Consider the following 20,363-nt stretch of genomic DNA (forward strand, 5'->3'; position numbering starts at 1 on the left):
AACCCTGTTAAAACTCGGCCACAAATGGGTTTTCTAAACAGACCATGACGCTAAGCATACTGTCAAATTAGTTCAAATGTGTTTTAAGGACAACAGAGTGAATGTTTTGGAGTGGCCATCACAAAGCCCTGATTTCAATCCTATGGAAAATTTGTGGACAGAGCTGTAAAAGCTTGTGGGAGCTTTTAATAAAAAATTCTCTCATTATTTTGGCATTTAGCAAAGGTAAATCATTTAGGAAATCCTATAACAGACCTAAAATAGTAAACGTTTAGTATGATTTACCATCAGACATTTTTAAAAAATGCTTATGTTCCTTTTTTTAGAGAGATTATGTAAACTTCTGGTTTCTACTGTGTTAATATATATTAATTGTCAATATATATATATAATTTTGACCCACAAAGTATATGGCATGATTTCATTTGATGCATCTTTAATTCTGGCTTATTTTATAAATTATATATTTTAAATCACTGTATTACAGTAATGACAATTAATTAAATCAAGAGTAAAAAATGATGAAAAACACATTAAAAATGACACATAAATCATAAACACCCTCAAATAATACTTTCTGAAATTAAAATAATGAAATGTTACACTGGCGTGCTTTCATGAGTTTCACCCAAACAGATTGTGTGTTAAAAGAAGCAAACATCCATCATCACAGGGAGTGTGTTTGTGTGTATTTTTGGAGTCCTCCTGTGCAGTTGGTGAGACTAAAGTGTGTGTGTGTGTGTGTTTAGTGTTGGTGTCTACAATAATGTGTTTACAGTATAATGTTACAGTGTAATTACAAGTAAAGCGTATAAACACATCTTGTCTAATTGCACTTCTGAGTGGAGTTATGGGCATCCTGTTTTCCATGAGCCGAGCACAAACCGTCGCCCCCCCCCCCACATCCTTCCATAAATCTCTCCATATCCTTCCTATAAAAGCTGCCCATCCATAATGGGGAGGAGCAGATTTGTGGACACGACTTTAACGGGCAGCAGTGAAACAGGATCATGTCCATTTTTAACGTCGTATTGAAAGTCTGAAGTGTTTAACATCTCCAGCACTGTGCAAAACACAAGGCTTTCTGCTTCCAGAACTCATTAAAACCACAAAGAACAACAACAAGGCAGTCATCGGCCAATCAGGGGGTGTGGCTTCTAAACGATTTGTCAATGAGAAAGCGATTTCATCTGCAGTCAGTGGCCAATCGTATAAAGGGGGCGTGACTTTTAAGGAAAGTCAATTATGGTAACCTGATATCATGTGATTTTGTATGCAGTGAGTAGCCAATCAGATCTGGAGACGTAGCTTCAAAACATTTGGTTTGCAGTTGGCAGCCAATTATATCAAGGGGGCGTGGCTTTAGAAGAAAGTCAACGATGTCAACCTGATATCATGTGATGTTGTCTGCAGTCATCGGCCTATTCGGTCTGAAGGTGTGGCTTCAAAACGATTGGCCTGCAGTCAGCGGCCAATAATATCAAGGGGGCGTGGCTTCAGAAGAAAGTCAACGATGTGAACCAGATATCATGTGATGTCTGCAGTCAGCACCAAATCACATCTGAATGTCTGACTTCAAAACGATTGGTCTGCAGTCAGCGGCTAATCAAATCAGGGGGTGTGGCTTTAGAAGAATGTCAATGATGTGAACCTAATATCATGTCATGTTGTCTCTAGTCAGCGCCCAATCAGATCAGGGGGTGTGGCTTTAGAAGAAAGTCAGCAATGTAAACCTGATATCATGTCATGTTGTCTGCAGTCAGTGGCCAATCCGATCTGGAGACATGACTGCAGAATGATTTATCTGCAGTCAGCACCCAATTATATCAAAGGGGTGGGGCTTCAGGTTAATGTAAAAAAGATGCGAGTCTGCAGTCAGCAGCCAAACAGATCTGGAGGTGTGGCTTAAGTACGCTTCATCATCAATGAGAAAGTCAGACCATATGCAGTCAGCGGCCAATCAAATCAGGGGGTGTGGCTTTAGAAAAATGTCAATAATGTGAACCTGATATCATGTGACATCATCTACAGTCAGCGCCCAATCAGATCTGGAGGCGTGGCTTCAAAACTATTTGCCTACAGCTAGCACCCAGTATGATCAGGGGGTGGGGCTTCATAAAAAATTTGTAATAATGACAAAGTGAAATAATTCACAGTCAGCAGCCAATTATATCAAAGGGGTGTGGCTTTAGAAATAATACTAAAAAAGATGCAAGTCTGCAGTCAGTGGCCAATCAGATCTGGAGGCGTGGCTTAACTACGATTTATCATCAATGAGAAAGTTAGACCATCTGCAGTCAGCAGACAATCATTTCAGGGGGCGTGGCTTTAGAGAAAGTCAACAATGTGAACCTGATGTTATGTGGTGTGGTCTGCAGTCAGTGTCTATTCAGATCTGGAGGCGTGGCTTCATAATGATTTGTCTGCAGTCACTGGCCAATCATATTAGGGGGCATGGCTTCAAAAAAAACATCCTTGATGTGAACCTGATAACATGTAATGTTGTCTGCAGTTGGCGCCCAATCAGAATGGGGGCATAGATTCAATATGATTGGTTATCAATACGAAAGTCATTACCCAATAATAGCAGGGGGGCGTGGCCTCTGACAAACCTGTCATCTGCGATCTGCAACCAATCAAATTAGATAGTTTGGCCAAAATTGTCAAAGGTGCAAAAGGAAAATCATGTAAAGCCAGCTGCAGTAAGCGACCAATGGGAGCAGGGGGTGTGGCTTTAGAAAATCTTCTCATCAATTCGAACTTGAGGTCTTCTGCCATCTGCACCCAATCAGATCAGGAGGCATTGCTTTAGAAGAGTTTACCAGTGACCAGTGAGGAAATTAGTTCATGTGGCATCTTCTGCTGTCAGCGCCCAATCAGATCAAGGGGCGTGGCTTCAAAAGAACTTATCATCTATGCGAAAGTGAGGTCGCGTTACATCGTCTGGATTGATGAAGACGGAAATGGACTTCCCAGGATTCTCCGTGACCAGCTGCTGGAGTTTCTTTGCAAGTCGGTCATCTGGTTGTTGATCAGCTCCTGTTTCAGACAGCGGAGACGGCAGGTTTGAGCTTCCGCTGCGCCACTGAAGCTCAACCGTAAGCCGCGACGCAGCTTTTGCATGCTCGATTGCGCTCCGCAAGTGTTCTGCAGGATCAGAGCGTACAGACGACAACTTTCGTGCATGCAGCATGGCCATGTCATCACTCAGATGCTCTAGCATGTTGCATTGCGGGATGAAGTAATTCGGGCAGGTCTTATTCACCAAGCAGTGCTGCAAGTCGTCAATCAAACCCAGCAAAAAGTGTGCAGCGTAATCTTCCTGCGCCAAATACGTGTGCGGCAGGCGATCGCAGGACCAGAGCATGAGCGAGCGCAGGTGATATGGGCTAATCGCTTTGGGTCGAGATAACAGCTTAATAATCAGAGCTTTACAAGCTTGGTACGCCTGCATCAAACTTGCAGATATGCACTTCTTCAGCTGCACTTCGCTGCGCGCGAAAGACAAACGCCATTCGTTCTCCTTCTGGCCCGTAGACGAGCATGCAGGTAGTAAATAAAACCCACTAATGACTTCCTCCTCTGTAATTTTCCCATCCCAAAAATGGTTTTCCATCAGCCAGCTTTGGGCGACCGCAGGCCAACCTTTGAAGGATACAACCGGAACTACATCATACAACATCCGACTGCCTCCGACGCCCAGGATTATCGAGATGACAGTAGCATTGCGCTCGACTTTTTCAACCCGCGGCACGCCACGCTGTGGCTTCTTCTGGATCTCTGCCAGAACCATACTAATAGATTCGTAGAACCAATCGGCCACCAGTGTTGGTGAGAAAAAGTAATTGGTGGCGCCATTGGCATGGTCAATCATTGTACAGCAGTCTTTCCACTTATTAATAGTTCCTTCATCAAAAAGCCGCAGACTGAGCCACGAGTGGCAGAGCGCTGAATGTCGCATGTCCAGCGTGACCGGCTGATTTCGGTCATGGAGTTTGAGCGCAGGAACCAGCAGTGTGAAGTCCATGTCGTAATCCGCTCCTCGTGCGTACACCGTCAGCTCGTCCAGATCCATGTCCACCACTCCCTCCCGAACCCCGCCCGACAGCAGCAGGTACTCATTGGCAACCGGAAGCTTCTGGTCCAACTTCTGCACCATGCCTGAAAATGAGAGATTACTACATTAGGCACAGACAATGCTGGGCTTACGTTATTCGTTTCTATCTGTTAAACTGTACAGGCAAACAATAGCTTTTTTACTTTTCTGCAAAAGGACAACCTTGACTACGTTTACATCAGGGGTGCCTAAACTTGGTCCCAGAGGGCCAGTGTCTTGCATATTTTAGTTCCACCTAGGTTTGGACCGACTGACGATGACATCACCCACAACAACAAGATGCTAATCAGGGATCGCCGATTCTGCGCCCCGTTGCAAACACACTCGCAAAAACTACACACTTTGGCCCCGTTTACATTAATAAATCTTTGTGTTAAAATGACATTTTAGAACAAAAATGATCCACATCTAGCATTTCCAAACAGCCCTCCGTCCGCTGAAAACGCACATCACATGACCACACACACACAGCCACACACTGTCATGCACTCAAAGCAAAGAGAAAGGGGAAGAATTGGCAAAGAAACTTGAGCTGGTGTGGAAATATAAATTTATATCATCTAATTTCAAATGAACAATAATCTACGTATAACTGAAAAGTTATATTCTTTGGTTTTTAACTATATCATTTCATTAACATCCCAGCTAGGAGGGACATTAACCTTTTGTCTTTCTGATTACAGGCTAAGCCAAAGTAATGCAAATTGCTAGTTTCACAGCATGGGGTGTCTATTGTTTTCTCTTTTCGATCAAATGGTCAGGCGGTTTCTGTCTCCAGAAAATGATGAGATTAGACCTGAAAAAGCAGTTTACCATGCCGACCACAACTCTTAATTTGCAAGCTTTGTTTAGCCATATCCCCTCCTCCTAAGAACACAATATAGACATTAAATCTTTGTCTTAAATCAGACTTGTGTGAGACTTGTGACAGACTTGTGAAAGAACTTGCAGACTGCGGACCTCTAGTAGGCTCTTGCAGACACATGGACATCTTAAAGACGCTGTATGACTGCAGATTAACCAACAAGTCTCAACAAAGGAATTCTGCTTGTTTCGAGTCTCCTGGACTGGGTTCTTCTCTTCTTTTCACTCATTTATTTTTTTACAACACTGGGAATCGAAGTTGGGTCACCTTGAGCACCTAAGTGCTGTGTCGATGCAATGACCACTAGGCCAGGGGTCACCAATCTCATTCCTGGAGGTCCGGTGCCCTGCAGGGTTTAGCTCCAACTTGCCTCAACACACCTGTCTGGGGGTTTTAAGTATACCTAGTAAGACCTTAATTAGCTTGTTCAGGTGTGTTTGATCAACATTGGAGATAAAATCTGCTGGACACCGGACCTCCAGGAACAAGTTTGGTGACCCCTGCACTAGACTATCGGCGCCAACACTATACTATACTAAGAAAAGGCGGCTGCACGAGTCTTTTCATTGTTTCACACACGTTGCTCTGTGACATTGACACCTCCAAATGATGTTGAATGAGTTACATACAGTATTTATAGGTATAAATCATCTAAAAATGTCATTTTTGTCTTCATATAATGATTTTTTTGCGATCGATAAATCACACGTGACGTGAGCTACTGACTGTGAGCTGTTATCACAGAGAGGGCCCGCGCGCTCAACTTAATGATAGACGCACGCGCGTCTACTTTAGTGAATAGAAACAGGAAATATGTTGCGAGTAACAGGTAATACAGTTGTAAATAATATTCTGTTTGTGGCACAGAGTGATCGTTTGGGAGCCGCGCGCGAAGTATGAACAAGCACTTAGCAGTCAAAATGAAACTGAAAGTGTGCACTTCATTTAAATGATCAAATCGCATTGTAGAGTTATGATTGCGACAAGCATTTGATATGTTTTTTTCTTTCATAGCGAACCCACAGTTGTGCATGAAAATAAATGTTTACAATGTCAGTATAACTACTCTAGCCTATATATTGTTGAATATAATCTGATAATGGCAAATGTCTGATTTTACCAGTGAATAAATTTGTCTAATATGATGGATTGCAAGCATATATCTCAAACATCAGAATTCAACATCAGAATTATTATAAGTAGAATAGAATTATTAATAGAAGCCAGTAGACCTACACTTAATATTATTATCGATGTTGTGCCATATGTTTGTTTTTACCATACCTTTATTTTACATCTACAGAATCGTGAGAAAATCGTGATCTTTATTTTAAGCAAAAAAGAATTGCGATTCTCATTTTAGAAAGAATTGTGCAGCTCTACCAAGTAGAATAATATATTAAGAGTTTGCAACATAAGCTGTTTTTAACGTCTAAAAATTAATGGAAGTGAATGAGACCCGAGTCTCTCGAGACTCTCAAGTCTCGAGCCAAATTATTTGCAAAAACAAACAAAACACCACTTTTATAATTTGGATTTGCTATTAAACCATTTACCTAATCTTTTTTTTTTTTTTGCAATTGTACAAAAAAGCAGTACTAAAAATGAAGTTCTGTTTTTGTTAATAAACATTACCTTCTTTGGGGATAAACTTTTTACACATAACTACATAGTTAGCAATATACGTCATCTTGCCATAAATACCTACTGAGAGTTATTTCGAAATTAAGGTAATTCTGATAAGACGTGACCGCTGCAGTGTTAAAGGGAGTTAGGACAAAATGTCATAATAAAGCAATATACATGACGGTTACTCTTTAACCACAAGAGCAACAGAAGAGATGCAATAGTGTCCATAAAAACTATTCCAACACAAACACAATGAACACTCCCAACTAGGGCTGCACAACATATCAGTTCAGTAACGATATCTCAATGCGTCACATCGCAGGATATGCAAAGTTAAGTTGGGATTATATTTGATCAACAATTGAGTTATTTTGCAAAGTATAACCATAACAGAGTGAAACTTTATCATTTACATGTGTTTTAAAGGAACTTCAAGAGTGTAAAGCATTCAGGCACTATATCGTAAGTGACTTTATTGCAGAATAATTGTACTGAATTATTAAAATAATGAAGATTGTACAGTGTTTTGTTTACATTATTACATTACTGTATATGAATACTGTTGACTCTCTGGTAACCCATAAATCACTGTTTGTTTAATCTAAATTAATTATTTTTTCCCAAATCATCTGAAGAAAATGTATTCATATCATAATATATATTGCAGAAAAACTAAATAATGCAATGTCAGATTTTTCCTATATTGTGCAGCCCTACTCCCAACTGAACGCGGGTTCGGAAAATAATCCCCATGCAGTGCGAGATGACATCACACCTGAGCTCGGGCTCAAGATTTAGTGTGCATGCGCCAACCAGAGCCTCATGGGTATTGCAATCTGCCACCAGCAGCAGAAGCTCCTCTAGAGACTCCCAGAAAAACCAAAACAACTGTGTGTGTGTGTGTGTGTGTGTGTGTGTGTGTGTGTGTGTGTGTGTGTGTGTGTGTGTGTGTGTGTGTGTGTGTGTGTGTGTGTTTCACTGCTCCAGTGAGGCCACAGAAAGTTCAAGATTCAGAAATGCACCTTCAAGCCCACAATCAGAACAATCTAATTCAATCGTGTTTCCAGATGCCAAGAAGAACGAAAAACTAATCGTACTGTGCAACCAGAGCTGGGTAGATTACTTAAAAATTGTTATCAGTTAAAGATTACAAATTACATGACAAAATCAGTCATATAACCTCTTAGATAACACATTTATGCCAATGTAACAGGAGTACTTTTGCACCAAACCTTTTTCTGACTACTACTGATTAATCTGACTACTTTTAGATTACATTTAGATTACTATTGTACTAAAATTTATTCAGATTACTCCTGATTAATCGGATTACTTTTGGATTACATTTAGATTAATTTTGTGCTAAAATTTATGTCGACTACTACAGATTATTCTGACTACTTTTGGATTACATTTAGATTACTTTTCTGATTTACTTTTAGATTACGCTAAACCTTATTCTGACTACTACTGATTAATCTGATTACTTTTGGATTACAGTTAGATTACTTTTGTGCTAAAAAATTTTCAGACTACTACTGATTAATCTGGCTACTTTTGGATTACAGTTAGATTACTTTTGCACCAATCCTTATTCTGACTCCTACTGATTAATCAACCAGAGTCTCTTGGGTATTACCATCTGCCACCAGCAGAAGCTCCTCAAGACTTCCAGAAAAACCAAAACAACTGTGTGTTTGTGTGTGTGTTTGTTTTCACTCCTCCAGTGAGGCCACAGAAAGTTCAACATGCATCTTCAAGGCCACAATCAGAACAAACTAATTCAATCGTGTTTCCAGATGCCAAGAAGAACAAAAAATTTATCTTAACGTGCACCCAGAAGATGGGTAGATAACTTAAAAATTGTAATCAGTTACAGATTACAAATTACATGACAAAATCAGTCATGCAACCTCTTAGATAACACATTTATGCCAATGTAACAGGAGTACTTTTGGATTACATTTAGATTACTTTTGTGCTAACTCTTTTTCTGACTGCTACTGATTAATCTGACAACTTTTAGATTACATTTAGATTACTTTTGTGCTAACTCTTATTCTGACTGCTACTGATTAATCTGACAACTTTTAGATTACATTTAGATTACTATTGTACTAAAATTTATTCCGATTACTCCCGATTAATCTGATTACTTTTGGATTACATTTAGATTAATTTTGTGCTAAAATTTATGTCGACTACTACAGATTATTCTGACTACTTTTGGATTACATTTAGATTACTTTTCTGATTTACTTTTAGATTACGCTAAACCTCATTCTGACTACTACAGATTAATCTGATTACTTTTGGATTACAGTTAGATTACTTTTGTGCTAAAAATTATTCAGACTACTACTGATTAATCTGGCTACTTTTGGATTACAGTTAGATTACTTTTGCACCAATCCTTATTCTGACTCCTACTGATTAATCAACCAGAGTCTCTTGGGTATTACCATCTGCCACCAGCAGAAGCTCCTCAAGACTTCCAGAAAAACCAAAACAACTGTGTGTTTGTGTGTGTGTTTGTTTTCACTCCTCCAGTGAGGCCACAGAAAGTTCAACATGCATCTTCAAGGCCACAATCAGAACAAACTAATTCAATCGTGTTTCCAGATGCCAAGAAGAACAAAAAATTTATCTTAACGTGCACCCAGAAGATGGGTAGATAACTTAAAAATTGTAATCAGTTACAGATTACAAATTACATGACAAAATCAGTCATGCAACCTCTTAGATAACACATTTATGCCAATGTAACAGGAGTACTTTTGGATTACATTTAGATTACTTTTGTGCTAACTCTTTTTCTGACTGCTACTGATTAATCTGACAACTTTTAGATTACATTTAGATTACTTTTGTGCTAACTCTTATTCTGACTGCTACTGATTAATCTGACAACTTTTAGATTACATTTAGATTACTATTGTACTAAAATTTATTCCGATTACTCCCGATTAATCTGATTACTTTTGGATTACATTTAGATTAATTTTGTGCTAAAATTTATGTCGACTACTACAGATTATTCTGACTACTTTTGGATTACATTTAGATTACTTTTCTGATTTACTTTTAGATTACGCTAAACCTCATTCTGACTACTACAGATTAATCTGATTACTTTTGGATTACAGTTAGATTACTTTTGTGCTAAAAATTATTCAGACTACTACTGATTAATCTGGCTACTTTTGGATTACAGTTAGATTACTTTTGCACCAATCCTTATTCTGACTCCTACTGATTAATCAACCAGAGTCTCTTGGGTATTACCATCTGCCACCAGCAGAAGCTCCTCAAGACTTCCAGAAAAACCAAAACAACTGTGTGTTTGTGTGCGTGTGTGTTTTCACTCCTCCAGTGAGGCCACAGAAAGTTCAACATGCATCTTCAAGGCCACAATCAGAACAAACTAATTCAATCGTGTTTCCAGATGCCAAGAAGAACAAAAAATTTATCTTAACGTGCAACCAGAAGATGGGTAGATTACTTAAAAATTGTTATCAGTTACAGATTACAAATTACATGACAAAATCAGTCATGCAACCTCTTAGATAACACATTTATGCCAATGTAACAGGAGTACTTTTGGATTACATTTAGATTACTTTTGTGCTAACTCGTATTCTGACTGCTACTGATTAATCTGACAACTTTTGGATAACATTTAGATTACTTTTCTGTTAAAATTTATTCCGACTACTACAAATTAATCTGACTAATTTTGGATTACAGTTAAGATTACTTTTGCGCTAACCCTTATTGTGACAACTACTGATTAATCTCACTACTATATGATAACATTTAGATTACTTTTGCGCCAAACCTTATTCTGACTACTTTTGGATTACATTTAGAATACTTTTGTGCTAAACCTTTTTCTGACTACTACCGATCAATCTGACTACTTTTGGATTACATTTAGATTACTTTTGTGCTAAAACTTATTCCAACTACTACGAATTAATCTGAATAATTTTGGATTACAGTTAAGATTACTTTTGCGCTAACCCTTATTGTGAATACTACTGATTAATCTCACTACTATTGGATAACATTTAGATTACTTTTGCGCCAAACCTTATTCTGACTACTTTTGGATTACATTTAGATTACTTTTGTGCTAACTCTTATTCTGACTGCTACTGATTAATCTGACAACTTTTGGATTACATTTAGATTACTTTTCTGTTAAAATTTATTCCAACTACTACGAATTAATCTGACTACTTTTGGATTACAGTTAAGATTATTTTTGCGCTAACCCTTATTGTGTCTACTACTGATTAATCTCACTACTATTGGATAACCTTTAGATTACTTTTGCGCCAAACCTTATTCTGACTACTAATGATTAATCTGACTACTTTTGGATTACATTTAGATTACCTTTGCGCCAAACCTTATTCTGACAACTCCTGATTAATCTGACTACTTTTGGATTACAGTTAGATTACTTTTGCTCCAACCCTTATTCTGACTACTCCTGATCAATCTGACTACTTTTGGATTACAGTTAGATTACTTTTGCTCCAACCCTTATTCTGACTACTGATCAATCTGACTACTTTTGGATTACAGTTAGATTACTTTTGCTCCAACCCTTATTCTGACTACTGATCAATCTGACTACATTTGGATTAAAGTTAGATTACTTTTGCTCCAACCCTTATTCTGACTACTGATCAATCTGACTACTTTTGGATTACAGTTAGATTACTTTTGCTCCAACCCTTATTCTGACTACTGATCAATCTGACTACTTTTGGATTACAGTTAGATTACTTTTGCTCCAACCCTTATTCTCACTACTCCTGATCAATCTGACTACTTTTGGATTACAGTTAGATTACTTTTGCTCCAACCCTTATTCTGACTACTGATCAATCTGACTACTTTTGGATTACAGTTAGATTACTTTTGCTCCAACCCTTATTCTGACTACTGATCAATCTGACTACTTTTGGATTACAGTTAGATTACTTTTGCTCCAACCCTTATTCTGACTACTGATCAATCTGACTACTTTTGGATTACAGTTAGATTACTTTTGCTCTAACCCTTATTCTCACTACTCCTGATCAATCTGACTACTTTTGGATTACAGTTAGATTACTTTTGCTCCAACCCTTATTCTGACTACTCCTTATCAATCTGACTACTTTTGGATTGCAGTTAGATTACTTTTGCTCCAACCCTTATTCTGACTACTGATCAATCTGACTACTTTTGGATTACAGTTAGATTACTTTTGAGCTAAAATTTATTCTGATTACTCCTGATTAATCTGACTACTTTTGGATTACAGTTAGAAGGCAAAGAGGGGCTCAACACAGTACTACTAAGGTGTACCTAATAAAGTGGCTGGTGAGTGTATATTGTTCAGCCCTTACTACCCAGCTCTGTGTGCCTCAGTGAATGAGGCTCTTTTCATCCTCATAATGTGACTTCAGAAAGCAAATAATGTCAGTGCTGATTTGATCCACTCTCCAGCACAGTGTGTGTGAGTGTACGGCTGAGTAAACACACAGCTCTGCTTGACTGCATTGCTCTGGGCCTCAGACGCGTTTTCTGCTCCTGAACTCATGCGTCTGGACGGATCTCTGATGTTCAGCTCTTCTGCTTCATGGTTAATCGTGATGCATCACTTCTGCTCACTGTCTCTGAGAATTCAGCTCAGATATAAACTCAGCATTGATGGTTTAACTAAGACATGATGGCCACCATTTAAAAACTAATTTAACACCACTTATTAAAAGAGGCCTATTATTTCAATGCCATCTATGTGTGACTTCCAAATATGCATGATATTGTTTATTATTTTATGATAAAAGTGTGCAATCCACTGTTTATACACTAATTTAAATACATTCATATGAAAAATACTGTAGTGTTTTAAACCACATTCGTAGTAAAGTACTTGAATTTAATCTGTTGTGGTGATTCTACAGTTGCTATGGCAACACATCCACTATAGTAATTGATCTGTTGAGATGATTCTACAGTTGCTATAGTAACACAACCACTATAGTAATTGATCTGTTGTGGTGATTCTATAGTTGCTATAGCAACACAACCACAATAGTAATTGATCTGTTGTGGTGATTCTACAATTGCTATGGCAACACAACCACTATAGTAATTCATCTGCTGTGGTGATTCTACAGTTGCTATGGAACACATCCACTATAGTAATTGATCTGTTGTGGTGATTTTACAGTTGCTATGGCAACACATCCACTATAGTAATTGATCTGTTGTGGTGATTCTACAATTGCTATGGCAACACAACCACTATAGTATTTGATCTGTTGAGATGATTCTACAGTTGCTATGGCAACACAACCACTATAGTATTTGATCTGTTGAGATGATTCTACAGTTGCTATAGTAACACAACCACAATAGTAATTGATCTGTTGTGGTGATTCTACAGTTGCTATGGCAACACAACCACTATAGTAATTGATCTGTTGTGGAGATTCTACAGTTGCTATGGCAACACAACCACTATAGTAATTGATCTGTTGTGGATATTCTACAGTTGCTATGGCAACACATCCACTATAGTAATTGATCTGTTTCGGTGATTCTACAATTGCTATGGCAACACAACCACTATAGTAATTGATCTGTTGTGGAGATTCTACAGTTGCTATGGCAACACAACCACTATAGTAATTGATCTGTTGTGGAGATTCTACAGTTGCTATGGCAACACATCCACTCTAGTAATTGATCTGTTTCGGTGATTCTACAGTTGCTATGGTAACACAACCACTATAGTATTTGATCTGTTGTGGTGATTCTACAGTTGCTATGGCAACACAACCACTATAGTAATTGATCTGTTGTGGTGATTCTACAGTTGCTATAGCAAAACAACCACAATAGTAATTGATCTGTTGTGGTGATTCTACAGTTGCTATGGTAACACAACCACTATAGTAATCAATCTGTTATGGTGATTCTACAGTTGTTATAGCAACACAACCACAATAGTAATTGATCTGTTGTGGTGATTCTACAGTTGCTATGGCAACACAACCACTTTAGTAATTGATCTGTTGTGGTGATTATATAGTTGCTATGGTAACTCAACAACTCTAGTAATATAAACAAATATTATATATATATATAACATTCTATCAGTTCACTATAGTTATTAGCATTATTTTGCATAATAATACAGTACGTTGTTGTTTAAAAAGATTTGTAAATATACATTATAATACACTTTATTATGATACAAAAACTTTAAAATATTTACTATAAATGACTATAGAATCTTTTCATCCATTCATTTATTCATTTTCTTGTCGGCTTAATCCCTTTATTAATCTGGGGTCGCCACAGCGGAATGAACCGCTAACTTATCCAGCACGTTTTTATGCAGCGGATGCCCTTCCAGCCGCAACCCATCACTGGGAAAAGAATCTTTTCACATGGGCATAAATTGTACATTTATTCCTAAATAAATAGTTTAATGAGAACAAAAGTCGCTAAGGGGCGTGGCTAAGCATATTTCACCCAATCAGAGAAGGACTGCCACTACAGAGCAGAAGCAAATGGCCAGATTTTGACTAAAGATAACCAAAACAGTTTTTTTCCAGTGGATTAACTTGGGACAGATAAATTTTAAACCTTAAGACTGCATTTTGATTTCATGCAGACTTTAAAGAGGTCAGTGTCATGCCTATTGAAAAAAAGCATAGCCTGAGGATAAAAAAAAACAGCCGACAGCTAATGTTTATAAAAGGAGGTGAATAATTTCTGTGATGAAAGACTTGCTGTTTAGTCTGTTCAACGTACAATGCTACATTTTGACATTTAAAATATACATATTTAGCACTATTTACATAGAAAATAATAATTAGAAAAGTAAGCAATCCATGTTGGTTATTAAACAATGAGCCTTATTTTGCCTCATGTTTGGGAATAGCCAAAAATCCATTGTAGCCTGTGGGTCAGAATTACTGATTTCTTTTTTAAGCCAAAAATCATTAGAATATTAAGCAAAGATCATGTTCCCTGGAGATATTTTGTACATTTGTAACTGTAAATATATCAAAACTACATTTTTGATAAGTAATGTGCATAGTTAAGCACTTTCAATCAGATTTTTTTAACCCTTAGATATTTCAGATTTACAAATAGTTGCATATCAACTAAATAGTACCCTAGCAAACCAAACATTAAAGGAAAGCGTATTTATTCAGCTTTTCTCTCATGTATAAATCTCAATTTCACTCTTATGACTGGTTTTGTGGTCTAGGGTCACACATGAACAACAGTGATTCGTGATTTAAAGGTGTTGCATCTGAAACACACCCATCATCACCGTCGTCATCCTCATAAACACACACTGAAGCGCTTCACAAAGGACACACACCAGCAAAACAACCCACATTTCTCTCCTCCTTCCATATGCATGTAAATAAAGGCTGGTTTTGTGGTTTGGGGGCATGCATTGAGGAATAGGAGCTCTTTCTCACCGAGCATGGAGAAGATGAAGTCCTTGGCCGTGTGGATCTCGAGCGCGCGCTGGTCGTCGTACTCGCGCTGCTCGTGCTTGCTGAACTCTCCGATCAGCCGGTTGAGCTCCTCTATCCGCGTCCCGGACCTAAAGTCCAACTCGGGAGCCTGCGGGACAGGTTTGGAGCTGCTCGGGGTGGCGGTGGGGCTGTTTCCAGCTGAAGCAGCCCGGCTGGAGAGCGCAGGCGCCGCCATGTTCGCGAGGAGTCGGTGGAGCTGAAGCGCGCGCGCGCACACACACGCACGCGCAGAGAGAAAAAAAAAAAAAGAGAGAGAGAGAGAGAGAGAGAGAGAGAGAGAGAGAGAGAGAGAGAGAGAGAGAGACTAGTTAAGTGAACAACATTGGATGATGCATTGTTAGTTTTTGTGCAGCATCAGATTTAATTTTATTCTCCCTCATTTTCTGTTGGGGGCTGTTTTTGCCTCATGGGAAGAGGTACAGTTTGTCATTTTTACTGTTCATCATTTGACACCTTAAACACTTTAGATAGGACTGTGCATAGTCTCTGGTTTTTATTTGGAGTTCTATGGAGTTGGAGTAACAGCTAATTATAGTGTGAGTCTAATACTATCTGGCTGCAGTGTAGACTTCCTCTAGATCTCAGACAAATGCATTCAATAGAGCTGGTGACGTCACCCTGAGGGGTAGGGTTAGGGGCAGGGTTTGGCGTACACGCAAAAAAAAAAATATTGTATGCAGTCTCAGCTTGCATGTCCACCAGGGTCCTGTTCCATAAACCAAGCTTAGAGAAAAAGCCAGACCTATTCTGGTAAATCTGGTAAGGGCTGATTCTTATGCTGAGAAACTAGCCTGGTCCAGGGCAGGTTAAAGCCTGGTTTATACTTCTGCGTCAAGTGACCGGCGTAACTCACGGCGCAGGCAATGCGTGCAGCTGTGCATTTATACTTCTGCTGCTGTCTCTGTTGGTCTGCATTAACACTTCCGAAACGCTAGTTGGCAGTGAGGTGTAAATGTTCCTCTGTGTCGAGTTTCTTCGCTTCTGTTTTGCTTTTCCTGAACACTTCCGGGATGTACAAGTGACTCAAACTCGCTCATACTGAGGCAGGAACCGGCGGACGTGCAAAAACTTGAACTATGAGGTGAACACAAAACAAAACTTTCCATCCGGAGCTCCTTCACGGGACTCCACACTTGTAAACAATCGCTCCATTGGGCTCGCGCCATTCGCGGGGCTCTCGGTCCCGCCCAGACTCGTCAGCGCTACCAAGCCGACCAATCACAGAGCTTGCGCTATGCGTCGTTGCGACATGTAGTTACAATTTTTGAGAGGTGCACGTCAGCGACGCCGACGGCCATGGAGAAGGGCTATGCGTCAGCGCCGTAGCATACGCCGGCGTTTGACGCAGAAATATAAATCAGCTTTAACTCTCAGGCTAAAGCCTGATTTATACTTCTGCGTCAAGTGACCGGCGTAACCCACGGCGCATGCAACGCGCGTGGCTATGCATTTATACTTCTGCGCGCTGTCTCTGTTGGTAGTTGGCAGTGAGGTGTTAATGTTCCTCTGTGACGAGTTTCTTCACTGCTGTTTTGCTTTTCCTGAACACTTCCGGGATGTACAAGTGGCTCAAACTCGCTTATTTTAAGGCAGGAACCGGCGAACGTGCAACAACTTTAACCATGAGGTAAACACAGAACAAAACTTTCCATCCGGAGCTTCTTCACGGGACTCCACACTTGTAAACAATCGCTCGCGCCATTCACGCGGCTCTCGGTCCCGCCCAGACTCGTCAGCGCTAGCAAGCCGACCAATCACAGAGCTTGCGCTACGCGTCGTTGCGACGTGTAGTTACAATTTTTGAGAGGTGCATGTCAGTGACGCCGATGGCCACGGCGAAGGGCTATGCGTCAGCGCCGTAGCATACGCCGGCATTTGACGCAGAAGCATAAATCAGCCTTAAATCGTAAATTTATTCTTAATCAAAGTAATGTTAACAATTACCTGCCATAATTTGATACCATTTTAAATTCACTTAACCTCTTAAAAATGATTAAAACGTTATAGTCACTTAATAGTAAATATACAGTGCATCCTGAAAGTATTGATAGCGCTTCAGTTTTTCCACATTTGTTTATGTTACAGCCTTATTCCAAAATGGAGTCAATTCATTGATTTTCTCAAAATTCACCACACAATGCCCCATAATGACAATGTGGAAAAAGAGTTTTTTAAATTGTTGCAAATTTTTTAGGGATAAAAAAGCTGAAAAAACAGATCAGACATCAGTGTTTACAACCTTTGCTCAACACTTTGTTGATGCACCTTTGGCAGCGATTACAGCCTCAAGTCTTTTTGAATATGATGCCACAAGCTCTGCACACCTGTCTTTGGGAATTTTTGCCCATTCCTCTTTGCGGTACCTGTCAAGCTCTATCAGGTTGGATGGGAAGCGACGGCCATTTTCAGATCTTTCCAGAGATGTTCAATAGGATTTAGGTCTGGGCTCTGGCTGGGCCACTCAAGGACATTCACAGAGTTGTTGTTCAGCCACTCCATTGATATTTTGGCGGTGTGCTTTGGCTCATTGTCCTGCTGGAAGATGAACCATCTCACCAGTCTGAGGTCAAGAGCACTCTGCAGCAGGTCTTCATTCAGGATGTCTCTGTACATTGCTGCATTCATCTTTCCCTCTATCCTGACTAGTCGTCCAGTTCCTGCTGCTGAAGAACATCCCCACAGCATGATGCTGCCACCACCATGCTTCACTATAGGGATACTATTAGCCTGGTGATGAGCGCTGCCTGCTTTTCTCCAAACGTAACGCCTGGCATTCACTCCAAAGAGTTCAATTTTAATTCAATTCAATTAAATTCAGCTTTATTTGTGTAGCGCTTTTACAATGTAGATTGTGTCAAAGCAGCTTCACATAAATGGTCATAGTAACTGGATCAGGGTAGTACAGTTTTCAGTGTTTAAGTTTAGTTCAGTTTAGCTCAGTTTAGTGTGGTTTAATCATTACTGAGAGTCCAAACACTGAAGAGCAAATTCATCGATGCGCAGCTCTACAGATCCTGAACCATGCAAGCCAGTGGCGACAGCGGAGAGGGAAAAAAACTTCAACCAAAGGAGAGTGAAGAAAAAAAACCTTGAGAGAACCAGACTCAGCTGGGCACGACCATTTTAATTTCTCCGCCGGCCAAAAGTCTCAGCGGTGGAGGCTGGAAGCTGGCCTCAGCGAAGACTCGTCTGTCCCTGGAGTGTCACTGGAATCAGTCTCATGCTCTCCACTCCTTCATGACCAGCGCAGCAGCAGCTCAGGATACGGCCTGGTCCCAGATATGGACACCTTGGGATTATCTCGTCGCTGGACCTCAGGATGAGTATCCCAAATAGAGAATAAAGAGAATAATTAGCGTAGCTGCTGTTCATAGTGTACTGTATATAAACAAGATGCAGAAACTTGTGTGGAAACCCGCTAAGTGATGCATTGAGTGTATGCTTTACTAAACAGATAGGTCTTTAATCTAGTTTTGAACTGGGAGAGTGCATCTGAGCCTCAGACATTATCAGGAAGGCTATTCCAGAGTTTAGGAGCCATGAAAGAGAAGGCTCGACCTCCTTTACTTGATTTTGCTAATCTAGGTACTACCAGAAGCCCTGTGTTTTGAGATCTTAAAGAGCGAGTTGGATTGTAGCGAGACAGAAGGTTGGTTAGATAAACAGGAGCTAGATTATTTAGAGCTTTATAGGTGAGAAGTAATATTTTAAATTCAATACAAAACTTAACAGGCAGCCAGTGTAAGGAGGATAAAATTGGGGTTATATGATCATATTTTCTAGACCTGGTCAGAACTCTGGCTGCTGCATTTTGTACTAATTGAAGTTTCTTAATAGAGGATGCTGGGCAGCCAGCAAATAGAGCATTACAGTAATCCAGTCTCGAAGTCATAAAAGCATGGATGAGCTTTTCTGCATCTGAGATGGATGGCATATTTCGTAATTTAACAATATTTCTCAGATGAAAGAAGGCAGTTTTTTTGACATGGGATGTATGGTTTTCAAAAGCTAGATTGCTGTCTAATATTATAAGGGTTTCATTGGCTTTTTTATCTTTTGTATTGATCTTTGCTCAGTTTAATTTAATTTAATTTAATTTAATTTAATTTAATTTAATTTAATTTAATTACAATTTGCAATAAATAAATAAATAAATAAATGAACGAATAAATAAATAAATAAATGAGTAAATAAATAAATAAATCAGTTGCCCAGTGATGGGTTGCAGCTGGAAGGACATCTGAACTACCCTTATCCAGTTACTATGACCATTTATATGAAGCTGCTTTGACACAATATACATTGTAAAAGCGCTATACAAATAAAGCTGAATTGAATTGAATTGAATTGAATCTGCTGCGTAAAACATATGCTGGATAAGTTGGTGGTTCATTCCACTGTGGTGACCCCAGATAATTAAAGGGACTAAACCGAAAAGAAAATAAATAAATAAATACATACATACATAAATAAATTGATAAATAAATTGATAAATAAATAAATGGAGAAATAAATAAATAAATAAATGAGTAAATAAATAAATAAATAAATAAATAAATGTTTTGGCATTTTCCGAGCGCGCGTCAGTGACTGTTCTCCTCCAACAGGAGCCGCTGTGGCGCGCTGTGAGCCGGAAGCGGAAAGCGCAGTTTTATGCAAGGCATCAGAGGGTCGCAGTTATGATGGCGGTGAGGGGTTTAGTGTTGTTCAGGTGGGCTTCAGAGGACTTTATTCACACACACTCTCTGAGGAGCAGGTAACACACATACACACTTCTCTCTCATACACATTGTCTAACTTACACGCCGAGCGAATCCTCCTCTGACGTTCAGATTGAGTGGCTTTAATCACATCAGCACTCAACACTGAGCTGAAACTACTGTTGTTTCATAATATTTCATAATAAATGTTGCATTACCATAAGGTTTATGTATGATGGACGCTGTATCACGGCGTGTTGGTTCTGTTTAAATGACCTCGTGTCTTTCAGTTAAATTAAACACTCCGTTATTTATTTAATTATTCATTAAATGTTCAATAAAAGTGAAAATTATTAGTTTTTTGGTTTAACAGGATTTATTAGGTGTGTGTAGGCCTGTCAGGATAATGAATTGTTTGTTGTGCGACATATTTGTTCCAGAAATTGTTGTAATAAGCGATAATATTGACAATTTGAGATCATTTT

At 39.2% G+C, this 20,363-nt stretch overlaps 2 protein-coding genes and 1 long non-coding RNA gene across 10 annotated transcripts in view; 1 reads left to right on the top strand and 2 right to left on the bottom strand.

The window, feature by feature from the left end:
- Window positions 1–419: 419 nt before the first annotated feature.
- unm_sa32065 (un-named sa32065) lies at window positions 420–15,376 on the bottom strand. The gene is made up of 2 exons (XM_087284737.1): window positions 15,119–15,376; window positions 420–4,161 (listed from the first exon to the last, which is right to left on the bottom strand). Exons 1-2 carry the CDS (start codon window positions 15,351–15,353, stop codon window positions 2,897–2,899), a joined length of 1,500 nt encoding a protein of 499 aa, XP_087140863.1. The 5' UTR covers window positions 15,354–15,376; the 3' UTR covers window positions 420–2,896.
- Window positions 9,507–12,701, bottom strand: LOC147840721 (uncharacterized). The gene is made up of 3 exons (XR_015510038.2): window positions 11,835–12,701; window positions 11,002–11,174; window positions 9,507–10,933 (listed from the first exon to the last, which is right to left on the bottom strand). It is a non-coding gene; the product is annotated as an uncharacterized LOC147840721 (long non-coding RNA).
- A 4,464-nt stretch (window positions 15,377–19,840) lies between the features above and the next one.
- parlb (presenilin associated, rhomboid-like b) overlaps window positions 19,841–20,363 on the top strand; it is a 20,861-nt gene continuing 20,338 nt past the window's right edge. For all 8 annotated transcript variants that reach the window (XR_015509933.1, XR_015509935.2, XR_015509932.1 and 5 more), the window contains exon 1: window positions 19,841–19,934. Coding sequence is in view for 1 of the 8 variants with exons in the window: in XM_087284765.1 (XP_087140891.1) it covers window positions 19,858–19,934 (77 nt within the window). In the remaining 7 variants the exon portion in view is untranslated. The remainder of the gene's footprint in view (window positions 19,935–20,363) is intronic.

Source organism: Danio rerio, chromosome 15 (genome assembly GCF_052040795.2).
Source record: "Danio rerio strain M-AB ecotype USA chromosome 15, GRCz13ab, whole genome shotgun sequence".
Taxonomy (NCBI): domain Eukaryota; kingdom Metazoa; phylum Chordata; class Actinopteri; order Cypriniformes; family Danionidae; genus Danio; species Danio rerio.